The 12,929-nt window shown below is 45.0% G+C and overlaps 1 protein-coding gene across 1 annotated transcript in view; it reads left to right on the forward strand.

Moving 5' to 3' along the window:
• DOCK2 (dedicator of cytokinesis 2) overlaps positions 1-12,929 on the forward strand; it is a 413,845-nt gene that overhangs the window by 376,113 nt on the left and 24,803 nt on the right. The window contains exons 37-41 of the mRNA XM_053907087.1: positions 309-399; positions 1,139-1,258; positions 4,646-4,735; positions 6,790-6,894; positions 9,178-9,319. Of these exons, the coding sequence (XP_053763062.1) occupies positions 309-399; positions 1,139-1,258; positions 4,646-4,735; positions 6,790-6,894; positions 9,178-9,319 (548 nt within the window). The remainder of the gene's footprint in view (positions 1-308; positions 400-1,138; positions 1,259-4,645; positions 4,736-6,789; positions 6,895-9,177; positions 9,320-12,929) is intronic.

Genomic DNA, 12,929 nt, shown 5'->3' on the forward strand with positions numbered 1-12,929 from the left:
AGCTGAGATGATACTTCACACTTCTCCAAACCATACTTTTCTCAATGAACCCATCTCACAAGGTTGCCATGTGGATTAAATGATCTAAGGCATTCAAAATACCTAGCCTGGTGCCTGTCACACACTAGGTGTCCCATAAACAGTAACAGCTGCTGTTGTCACTCATGCAGGGTGGAGCTGGTTATCAGCAATGGAGGATTCCTCTGTGATCCCAAGAGGTGCCTAGTTGTTCTGTCTGACTCCTACTTGGCCCTATCTCCGGCCTCCTTATCAGTGACCATGGTAACCTAGCATATTTCCCCAAACAGGTACTTGTACAAACTCCGCGATCTTCACCTGGATTGTGATAATTACACAGAGGCTGCCTACACACTCCTTCTCCACACCTGGCTTCTCAAGGTACTGTCCTTCCAATAAAGGTGATTTGTGTTAGGATCTCTATGTGGCCCTCACAGCAAGTTAAAGAGTTAAGGAGCAGGGGGAAAAAAGAGAGAAAGAGGAAGGGAAGGGAAGGGAAAGGAAGGGAAGGGAAGGGAAGAAAGAAAAGGAAAGGAAAAGGAAAAAGAAACAGAAAAGGAAAAGGAAAATAATTAGCCCAATAAATTTTTTTTTTGCTATGTCCCCAAACTCTTGACTTGGCCAGTTACTGTTCTGCACTACTTTTCCTGGTCACATAAGGTTTCAAGTGACTTTCACATTTATCAACAACAATAACCCCCCTGAGACATGTTTTACAGTTTTATATAACATTCAAACATCACCTATAAATCATTAGCATGCCCAGTGAGCTGTTTTCTTTCTCTTGAAAACAGTGTTGTAGCTGGACAGTGTTCTGAAGGATTTCCTTTGGCTTTTTGAAAAGCTGGGCTCATGTCTTATAGGGGTTCCAGGAAAATCCCTACAAACCACACACATGAGCCAATAGAGAGTCCAAAAGGCACAACTGGCAAAAATCAGGAGACACTTCCCAATGGAAACCACAGACCAGACTCTCCCTGACTGACCATTCACACCCAGGGTGACAGGCCAGCTGACAGACGTGTGTGCAGAGCTTCCTCCTGCTCCTCATAAGTAGGGAAGACACCTCCCCTTGGCTCCCTCTCAGCCCCGGGTGACTTGGTGTATCTCTTGTCCTCAGTGGTCAGATGAGCAGTGCGCATCGCAGGTCATGCAGACAGGCCAGCAGCACCCCCAGACTCACCGACAGCTGAAGGAGACGCTCTATGAGATCATCATAGGCTACTTTGACAAAGGAAAGGTAATTTACCCCTGTCCTCCCTCTCTCTGTGGAGATCGTGGCTATGGGGAAGGGTGGTTCCTTCCCATACTCTGCACCCCATCCATCTGCACGTCTGGTCAGCTCTCCCTCCCAATTCTGAGTCTGGTCACTTTGCTCCACCTTCTCACCACCTCCATTCAGGGCCTCCTCATTGTTCACTTGGATACTCAATGGGTTCTGAGAAATCTGCCTGCTCCCTCTAGTGCCTCCAACAGATCATCCTCTGTACAGGAAATGGCTCCCACATTTCCCAGAAAGAGTACACAATCCTGTCTGTGACCTGTGAGGCCTCACATGAGCTGTCTTCTGACCGCTTCTCTTGTTTCATCCCTGCCAGCTCCCTCTTGCCCCCATGCTGTATGCCAAATTCTTTCCACATCAGCGTCTTTGCACTTGCTTTTCCCATCTTAGAACATTTTTCCTCCATAGCTTTCCATGGAAGACTCCCTCTCAGAGCTCAGAGCTTTGCTCAGATATCCTCAAGGACACCTTCCCTGACCAACCTAGGCAAAACAGCACCCCTACCCCGAGTCACCTTTATTGCCTCTTCAAAGCACTTGTCACTATCAGACATCACCTGTTCATTTTGTTTTTACATTCATTGTTTGGCTTGTCATTTTAGAATGCCACAAACACAAAGACATGTCCACTGCTGAATGTCCAGTGGTTAATGCAGAGCCTGGCATGCAGGGACAAATAAATATATGTTGAATAAGTGAATGAATTACATGAATGAATGACAGGGTGATGCCATCATTGATCTTTAAACAACAAGGACAAAATGTTTGGCTGGGAGAAGATTAACCAGACCAACTGATACTCATCCTCCAGTCCCCAGTGGACCTTCAAGAAGCACCAACCCAAATGCAACCATTCATCCTGTAGGAGATGTGGCATGTGGGCTAAGTGCTTAGGCTCTGGAGTCAGCATGGTTCCAAACGTTGCTCCTCTGTCACCTACAGTTCCCTTGACCTCTTAGAGACTCAAATTCCCATCCAAAATAATGATACTAATAGTACCTACTTCCTAGTTGTATTGTGAAAATTATGTAAGAGAATGCAGGTAGAACACCTAACATAGGACCTGGTACATAGTCATATCTTCTTAAATTTTAACTGTCATCATTACCCTACTCTGCCTTCAAGGCCCCAGCTGATTGGCCACTTCCTCCATCAAACCTTTTTTGAGTCCTCCAGCTTACCGACAGCTTTGCCTCTTCTCTGAATTACAAGACCTCTTACTATTCATCCAGACATAATTTAGTGGACTTAATTTTGATCTGTTCTGTCACTGCAGTTCATTGTATCTGTCTTATCCTGATCTCCCCACCTTCCCTGGAAAGACAGAATGAGGTAATGTCTGTGGAAGGGCTTATAAATTCCCAGGAGTTGAGCAGTTGGAGACCACTGTTTTTATAATTTACAATTATACGCCTCTTGAGGGCAGTGAGTCTGCCGTTGCTGAAACCTCCTGCCCTGCTGACATCAAGTCAGAGCTTACTATTTGTTTACAGCTGATTCAGTGCATCACGGTGTGAAAGCCCCAACAGGACATGTTGAGCTTTGTCTTCTGCCACGTATCCAGTTCAACTCACCCTATGCTGAACAGAGAGGAAAAAGATGCCATCCCTCATCTCAAGGACCTTATCATCTAGTTGGCAAAACAGACAAACCAATCATGATCTTCTTTGCATATTACCCTTTGGTGTTGTGCAATAATGGAGAATGAGGGACAGAAAAGTAGTGCCCAGGTACTTTGGGAGCAGAGAGGAGAGAGCAGATGGGTACAGCTCACTTCAATAGCCACTGCTGTGGAAACTTCCAGAATGAAGCCCAAACTCTTGAGCATCCCTTTAACCTCCTCTCCCCGTACCTTCCCTCATGTAGATTTATTGCTCTAGACACACACAATAGCCTTCTACTTTGCAAGTCCATCTGTCAATATTTTGTGGACTCCTCTACATCCCTCAAAACCCAATTCTTGCATCTATTTATGTGTATGCTTTACCCACGTACATTTCATGACAGGAGAGACTGTGTCTTGTCCATATTTATGTCTATTCCATCACTCTATACCATACCATGCCTAGAAGCCAGCCGGTACTCAATAATCAATGTATGAGATTCAGAGGGATCAGTGACTGTCAGAGGTCCTGGTGGCCATACAGGCAGACTCAGGAGGAAATCCTAGATATCTGACTCCCTCCCTGGCCCATTAGTGGTCTCTTAACACATTGGTGAGGGCATTTCTGGCAGATTATGGTACAAAGTTTGCAAAGATCTCCACATGAGCCAAAAAGTCCCCTGACCCAGCCCAGGGACTTTACCACCGTCTTCTTGTTCAGACTGAACAGAAAGAAAGCCCCAGCCCAGCCTGTAGACTTGGTTCCTCCTGGCACATAAAGCATTTTTATGCTGCTCACTAAGTTGTCCACGGGTTTACAGCCGTGGCTCCTCCACTCGGCACTTGCTTTTATTTATTTTTATGCTTGGATGCAGAGAGAGCATTTTTGCTACACAGCACACACTACATTTTGGCAACCTCCCCTCTCTCCTTCCCCACCTCCCCTAGCTTCTCCATTTAGATGCATTTCCCATTTTAAACTGAATATGAAATGTGATGGGTGTCCCTTGAGATTGCCAGATCTCCAGCCCACTCTGCATCTCCCGCCTCTGCAGAGGCTCCCGACCCCCTTTAGTCTAAGATGGAAGGATGATCTATCAGATTCAGCCTAAGAGCAGAGGAAAAGGGTTTGCTTTTCCAGGATTTTTTTTCAAATGGAAAATGCCTATTTACAAAAAGTTCTAATCACTCTCGTTATACTCAGCTCCACCACTACCTCTATGCAGCCCCCCTCCCCACTCATATACTCCAAATAACCCCAAGTGACACGTATAAAATTTCAGTTACACAAGATGAGAAAGTTTTAGAGATCTGCTGTACAACAATCGGTCTATAGTTGACAATTCTCAGGTCACACCCAGGTGTACATTCTAGCCCAGCTTTTGGTTAGGCATGTGACCTAGGACAATGTCTCTGCCTGTCTGAACCTCCATTTCTCACCTGGGAAATGCAGCTGTTACTAGACACCTCCCAGAGTGTTTGTGAAGACCCAAGAAGCATGCAGATAAAGCATTTAGCCTAGTCTCTGGCTGCTCCATTATTTGTCACGAAACTAGAGTGGGGCGGAGGAAGGGTCATGCTCACTGGTAAGTACCTGGCTTGCCGTGCATGGGGCCGGGCCTGGGCTGGAGTGAGGCTTGCAGTACAGTCCCAGGAGTCAAGCTGCCTTGAGTCCCTTCCTCAGCAAGGGTTCTGCAAGCTTGGATGTACCTCCTAACCTTTGTGTCCATGACCTTCCTATAGATGTGGGAAGAAGCCATCAGTCTGTGCAAGGAGCTGGCGGAACAATACGAGATGGAGATCTTTGACTATGAGCTCCTGAGCCAGAACCTGGTAAGGCAGGGTGCCCAGGGCCTCAGCTCCCCAGAGAGGCTGGGGAGAGGAAGCAGGAGGCCAGGTGGGGTCAGAACACCAGAAAAAGAGTGTACGTAGGGCCTGAGCTGAGTAAGGCTGTGCTGAAAGCCTTCCTTCCAGTTGGGAATATTTCCAGAAGAAGGCATTCTGGGAAAACTCATTAGTGACAGTTTCCCGGATGGAGTAGTAAGTACCTGCTTGGCACTGGGGCTGCTGCTGCCGTTGCACACTCAATAAACACTGTGCTACATTTGCAGTAAAATCGCCACAAATCACTAAGCCAATTAAATAAAAACGCAAATTTGTGCTTTCTGATTAACAGATAAATCACATTAAAATGCTCCCCATCTGGCCATTCCCCATTAGCTCCTCGGTGCTTGTGATTGGTGGGGGGGGGGGGGGGCGGTAAGTGGAGAGTGGGGGAGCCAGCCTAGCCTACTTGTGCTGCAGATGCCAGGGCTTGGCGGGGAAGTGGCCTCTGCAGAGAAAATGCAGAACATTTGGGCTGCTCCCCCCACCTGTACACCTCCTACATATTTCCTGGCCACCTCAGAGCCAGGACACCAGTGCCCCATGGTAGCCTATTTTGACAGGCCAGTCCAGCTCTGTCCAGGGAACTATAAAATGAGAGTCTAAACATGGAGAGATGATTTATTGTTTCTTTGTGGGGGGGATGGGTATTGAATGCAGTATTCTTGTTAAAAGCAGCTGGGCTGTTAGCTGTTTGTACTGTGTGTAAGATATGATGCAAACACACATATGTAGTCACAGCAAGAAACACTTATATCTACCCTACACATACATCCACATAGATATTTGCAAACATGGGGGCACACATACACACATGCATCCAGTACACATTTGTGCACACACAGAGTACACATTCATGTGTATACATGCACACACACACCCGGTACACATTTATGCACACACACATGCACATACAGTACACATTCATGCATACACAGTGAATATTCATGTGCACACATGCACACACGTACCTAGTACACATTTGTACACACACATGCACATACACACAGTACACATTCATGCACATGTTGATGTACATGCATGCCCATTCTCCAAGTCCATGTTGCACAGGCTTGTGTCCATGTACACTTATCTCCCATATTGTATCAAATTTAAGATGCCATCAGTCTGAGATGCAGTCTTTTTTTGTATGTGCCTTGTCATGATTTCTATCTGACTAATAGCAATTCTAAGATACTATCAGGTATAAAGTAAGATGTAAACTGTTTTCAGAGATGTTAAAATATGAAGAATGCACACCTATTAGATTGATGAAATACGTCAAGGGTGCATACAAGGGAAGATACATATATCTGGAGATATTTATGCATCCATAGACCCCCACAAACACATGCCTTGTGTGCCCGAAGGAGAGAGTAGCATGGCGAGGTGGGGGCTCTGGACAGCTGGCTGGATTCAGCTTCATACTTACTAGCTGCACTGTGAGATATGAAGAACATTTCTTTATCTGCAAAACAGACATACGAAACTTGTGGGTTGTTAAGAGGATGATGTGAGTAAATGAGCTGGTGCAGGTAGAGTGATTAACGTGGAACCTGGTATAGGGTGAATACAGCCATTGCTATTATGATTATAGACATACCCACAGATATGCAAATATGTGCAGTGGGCATCTTGGTTCTGGTATAATGATCGTCTCTCAAGAGTGGCCTCTCTGGACTTTAAGAGACAAAACAGATGAACATAAGGGAAGGGAAACAAAAATAATATAAAAACAGGGAGGGGGACAAAACAGAAGAGACTCATAAATATGGAGAACAAACTGAGGGTTACTAGAGGGGTTGTGGGAGGGGGGATGGGCTAAATGGGTAAGGGGCAGTAAGGAATCTACTCCTGAAATCATTGTTGCACTATATGCTAACTAATTTGGATGTAAATTTTAAAGAATAAAAAATAAAAAAAAAAGAGTGGCCTCTCTGAGTTGAATGTACCTTTGATACACATATCTATGTTGTTACAAGCTGTGAGTTTTCTCCTTCCAGATCCAGCAGGCAAAATTCTATGAAAACATCATGAAAATCCTCAGGCCCAAGCCAGACTACTTTGCTGTTGGATACTATGGCCAGGGATTTCCCTCCTTTCTGCGGGTGAGTTTGTGGGTGACTGAGACCCAGGCCAGGGGCCTGGGGCCTCTCAGCCGCCACTTTGTGCTTCAGGGATCCGCTTGTACTGAGACTATGTGCTCTCCTCCATCTGAGGGCTGCCCTCACCTCACATGCCCAGTCTCCTCCATCATCACCACCCTCAGCTACCCCATGTTCCTATAGATACACAGCAACCAGAGCTGCCCCATGAGGTAGCAAGCTCCCCATCTCTTGAGTGTGGTGTTCAAGGAGAGCCGGTGGACTTCTGCTACCCTGCCAGCACTGTAGAGCTCTGGTTCTCAGACCTTTTGGGCTCAGGAATCTTTTTTCTCTCTGAAAAATTACTGAGGTCTCCAATGAACTTTTGTATTGATAGACTCTTGCTGTCTACATTTATCATATTCAAAATTAAAACTAAGAAAATTTTAAAATATTTATCAATTTATTTAAAAATAACAATAATTAACCTTTCACGTGTTAGCATAACTTGCATCATTATGAAAAAATAGTTATATTTTCCCATAAAAAATGTGTGCCAACAGTGAGATTGCTACATATTTCTATAAATCTCTTTAATATTTAGATTAAGAGAGGATGGCTAGGTACTTACACTTTCTTCTGCATTTAGTCTGTAGTGATAGCACATATCATGCAGCTTCTGGGAAATTCTACCACACATCTGAGAGAATGATAGTGAAAAAGGCAAATAACAACTGACCATTATAATGAAGCGTGCTCCTTGATCTCATGAGGCCCTGAAAGGGTTTTAGGGACCTTCAGGGGTCTCTGGAGCATACTTTTTTTTTTTTTAACATTTATTCATTTTTGAAAGGCAGAGAGAGACAGAGCACAAGTGGGGGAGGGGCAGAGAGAGGGAGAGAGGGAGACACAGAATCTGAAGCAGACTCCATGCTCTAAGCTGTCAGCACAGAGCCCTATGTGAGGCTCAAACCCATGAACTATGAGATCATGACCTGAGCTGAAGTCGGATGCATAACTGATGCAGCCACCCAGGCCCCCCTCTGGAGCATACTTTCTGAAGTAATGTTCTTGTGGATTATTCACTGATCATGTAGAGAGTTGGATTAGGTCAGCTGTAGGCTTCCTTCCCAGAGGACTCCATCCAGTGAACCTGAGGTTCAATTCTAAAGTCAGGGACATTCAAAAGAAACAGCAAATCTGATCTCTGACCTTACTTGATTTGCAGTCTAGTTGAGAAGCTAAGTTACTCACTGTTACCAGTCAATGGGGAAGTCAGAGTGGACTCACAAAAGTAAGCACCACAGGCTGCAAAAGAGGTAGAGAATGAGGGTTTCCTCATTGGAGTAGAGGTGGCTTTCCAAACCTGATTGTACATCAGAACCCCCTGGAGAACTTGTTAAAAACACATATTTCTGGATGTTACTCCCACAGATTCCATTTCAGCAGGTCTAGAGCAAGGCCTATGGATCTGAACTTCTAGAAGTCTCCTAGACCCATCTGCCAATCACCCAGATTTGGAAGCACTGACACGCAGAGGTGACAGACGTGGGTTTAGACTCAAGAGCTTCTGGGCCAGTAGAGGTGGCACGGATGGTAGATATGATCTAGAACAAGGTTTCTCAACCTCAGCTCTACTGACATTTTAGGTCAGGTTGTTCTTTGTTAAGGGGGCCGTCCTGTGCATTAAAAGACATTTAGTAGCATCCTGGGCTTCTACCCACGGGGTTCCGGTAGCTCCCCCTCCCCCAAGTTGTGACAACCAAAAATATTTCCAGACATGGCCAGTATCCCTTAGGAGGCAAAATAACCTCCTATTTGAAAACTACTGATCTAGAGAAGGCTAACATAGTCAAAGAAGGGTAAAGAATGTATTTTCATGGATTTAGAGCCAGGAGCGATGTGATGAGGGACCCAAAAACTGGTACCTTCCACCCTGCAGGCCCAGCCTACATGGCTCATTAAAGGCAGGAGGGACCTTTTGTGGTCATGCAAACAGAAGACCAGGTATGACACACTGAAAGCTGAGTGAGGAACAGTTCTGGAACTTATACATAGGACAGTTTGAAAAAGTTCTCAGCATCCACAATCCCCTCTCCTTTTAGAATCATTCTTTTTAAAGAAGTGGTATACCTAGCTAGGTCTGTGAGCTGAGCTTCTCTTTTCTGTGGTGGGGAAGCAGAAAGGAGAGAGATCTCTAGGAGGTCACCAGAGCCGGTGCTCATGTCACAAGCCCCCCAGCTTTGCTTACGTCATGTTTTCCAAGCCTAGGCCCTAAGATCTCTGTTGGGTGTCATTTCTCTGCAGAACAAAGTGTTCATCTACCGAGGGAAGGAGTATGAGCGAAGAGAAGATTTCCAGATGCAGCTGATGAGCCAGTTCCCCAATGCAGAGAAGATGAACACAACCTCTGCCCCTGGGGATGACGTGAAGAATGCCCCAGGCCAGTGTATCCTTGGAGAATGGCCCAGCCGGGGCCAGGCAAAGGCCCACAGAGCCCCACCTTAGAGCTTAGAAGCTGCTGCCAGAATCATTGCAGTGGTGCCAATGTCAGTGTCTAGTATGGTATCCAAAGAATCCATCTCGGGAAATTCTAAATGTTGTGCTCATTGTTTAATTCACTCATTCATTCATTCTCATAGTGAATACTATAGAGCCCTGGCTCTATGCCAATCATTGTGCAAGACACTGATGATCACGCTCACAAAGTGGTCCTACCTTCAGGGAGCTCATAGTCTATCTAACAAGTAAAAGAGACAGTGAACAACTAATTGCATCATTAAATATGTATTTGTAGAAATGGGATTAATGCCAAGAGGAAGCCATGCAGGACACTGTGGGAGGGCAGAGAAGGCTTCCTTGAGGAAGGTAATGTCTAAGGTTAGCAACAAGGCAAAGGTTAGCAGGAGGTGGGGAGAAGGGCCCAGACAGAGGGAAAGACAATCGTGCTCACAGGCCTTGAGTGGGAAGGAACACAGTGGCTTCCAAGAACTGGAATGGCACCTTACTTCTCTTATAATAAGATCAAAACCCCTGATCAAGGCAAGTAGGTTTTTCACCATCTGAACCCTGCCCCCCCTCCCCAGGATTCTTCCTTCCCTTTCTCATGTCTCTTTGGCCACACTGGCCTCGTTTCTGTTGTCTAAACACACCTAGCTGGTTCCCTCTGGACCTATGAATCTTCTGTTCCCTCTTCTCGCCATGCCCTTCCCCCAACCCCTTTCTTACCCATCAGATCTTAACTTGGTGTCACTTCCTGGGAGAGCTTTTCCTGGTCACTCATCTAAAGTGGCCTTTTCTGAACTCTCCATGAGCCTCTTATCTCACACTCTGTTTTCTTTAGTGACTTGATCTCAATCTGTTATCTTTTGTGCTTTTTAAAGGTCCACATAAGCTAGACTATAAGGTCTGGGAGGGCAGAGACCTGCACTGCCTTGTTTGCTGTAGTAAGTCCCCCCATCTCCCCTCGTGCCCAGCACAAAGCAAAAAAAAAAAAAAAAAAAAAAAAAAAAAAGTAATGATAATAAAATACTTGTTGATTAATGGAAAGGGAAACAAGAGAAAGAGAAAAGAGAGATAAAGAAAGAAAAGAAGGAGGGAAGGATGCAGGGAGGGAGCCAGCTCACTGAAGTCTACAGAGGAGGGTATGGGGGATATGAGATGATGCCAGTGAGGTGTTCATAGGTCCAGGAGCTGACACTGGGCAGGGGGCAAGACTCCTGGTGGCAGAGAGCACATTAACCCAAGGATCGGGCAGACAGCTGAGTGGTGATGTATTAACCCACCCTGGCTCCCAGCACCACACCCTGTAGCACAAATTAACTTACAGCCTTTAAAATGGGGTTGACAGGTTGCATGGCTGGTCTGCTAAGTCTGCTGAACCTTAATCCAAATATTTTTCCCTTGGGTGATACATATTCATCTGTAACCTTTTCATTATGCTCACCTGCCCTTCATGCCTGCTCTACCATGGTATTTGCAAGAGGAAATGCAACTAGTCCTGGGGCTGACTGGTTACAAATGTGATTTTGGTTACAGGCGAGACAGGAGATTAGCACTAAGGCCCTTCTTAAGTGGACTCGTGGTGTTGAATAGCTCCATGGCATTTTAGCTTGGGGTGAAGGGAGACTATGTGTTACTAGGTTATCTCATCATATGCAGGCCTGATTTAGTAGCACCAGGAACCAGATTGAAAAGGAAAAAGGGTTGATATTTGCTAAAAGTCCTCTTCATGCCATGAATAGATTGAGTGCTTTATAACCATTATTTCTTTAACCCCCAAATAACTCTATGGGATGGGTATTATGTCTGTCCTATTTCATAGAGAAGGAATGTGTAGGGCAAAGAAGTAAAGTAGTTTTCCTAAGGTTACAAACCTAGTTATGGAAGTGAGATTTGAACTCCAAGATCTGTCTCAAAGTGTATATTCTTTCCATAATGCCATTACTTCCACTAAAATTAATGAACAGGATGTTCTTTATTAGCTGTTCATCATGTACCAGGCATTTTTCATGCATTGTTTCATTTAATCCTTATAGTAATCCTATGAGTTGGGTATTATTACTCTCCGCATATACAAATAAGAAAACCGAGGCTCAAAAAATATAAGCAGCTTGCACAAGGTGCTGAAAACTGATGGAGCTAGGGTTTGAGCCCAGATCTCCTTGTTGCCAAAACCTGAGCTCTGAATGCTCTGTCCTCTCACCTTTGCTAGTAGAAAAGCTAGCAAGCAGTTTTGGAAGGGCAACACATCTCATGTCTTCTCTTTTAGGTAACCAAGTAGGGGAAGACATTTGAAAGCTAAGGCCTCTTAGTTGAGTGTCCTGTCTCCCACATTCCCCCTGCCCAAACCTTGGGGTCCCAGTTCCATGTACAGACTCAACATGTAGTGAGACAGTCCAGCCATGCATCCTCCTGGGCATGATTTAAAGGGTCTGGTGTCACTAGTTTCCTCAGGACAGGTTTGGATTCTCCTCTTGGTCCAAGGCCAATTGCTAAGATCAGTGGATGTGACTTAGAAGCCTCTCTAGAACAAGGGTTGGCCAACTTCTGTATAAAGGACCAGATAGGAAATATTTCAGTCTTTGTCTGTCATGTGGTCTCTATGTCATAACTACTCAACTCTATTGTTGTAGTGGGAGAGCAGCCATAGATTGGCTGCTACATAAATGGATTGGTGTGGAAACCAAAGTGGTTTCCTTCTCAGAGAAGGGAGCTGTTGGCTATATGGCTTGAAAAAGAAAATGGTTTTTCTGAATATTACAGAAATCCTTCCAGTGAGGTTTGTTATTTATGTTAAGCATTGTGTTCTCTCTCTGTCTCTGTCTCTTTGTCTCTCTCTCTCTCTCTCTCTCCTTCTCTAAGGAACTCTCATTTAATGTGGAAATATTCTGCAGAGATAAAACAATTAAATTCACAGCATACTAATATGGAGTGAGTTTATCAGAGGGGGACAATTGAATTTAACTTGGAGTTATATTTTGGCCATTTCTTCTGTGTGAAAGAATCATAGCCTCTGCCATCAAAAAACTCACAGTCTGGTGGGGAGGGTCTGGGAAGGGAAAAGACAGGAAGCTGGAGAGATAAGAGTCCTAAGTATAGGCAAAATGCTGTGGAGAGTCAAAGGAAGGAAACGACACCTGACTGAGGGTAAATTGAATACTTATGGAGCCTGTGGTATTTGACATTTGCCTCAAGGGCTCACGGGAAGAGGGGGTGATGTGAGAAAATATTTCAAGCAAAGGGCATAGTAGAATCTTTTGGGAAACCAGAGAGAAACTTTGAATGCCAGAAAGAAGAGCTTGTGATTCCTTGGTTGGCAAAAATTCCAGGCTCAGGGAGAGTTTTTGGAGTTGTGGTAATCATTGGGTGGAATGAAGGGATTAGAGATCTTGGATACCTGAAGAGAGATGAGTAAAGGAGACATGAAAGGCACGGGAAGGGAAACAGGGGCCAGGATATGGGATCAGTGATGACTGGTTTTGTTTATTTGGATTGCCATGCTATCAGTTTAAAATGAATAAAGTTCTAGAATAGGCAGACGAAGCTCCCATAGCCTG

Source organism: Panthera pardus, unplaced genomic scaffold, assembly GCF_024362965.1.
Source record: "Panthera pardus isolate Hobbes unplaced genomic scaffold, ASM2436296v1 HiC_scaffold_2, whole genome shotgun sequence".
Taxonomy (NCBI): Eukaryota; Metazoa; Chordata; class Mammalia; order Carnivora; family Felidae; genus Panthera; species Panthera pardus.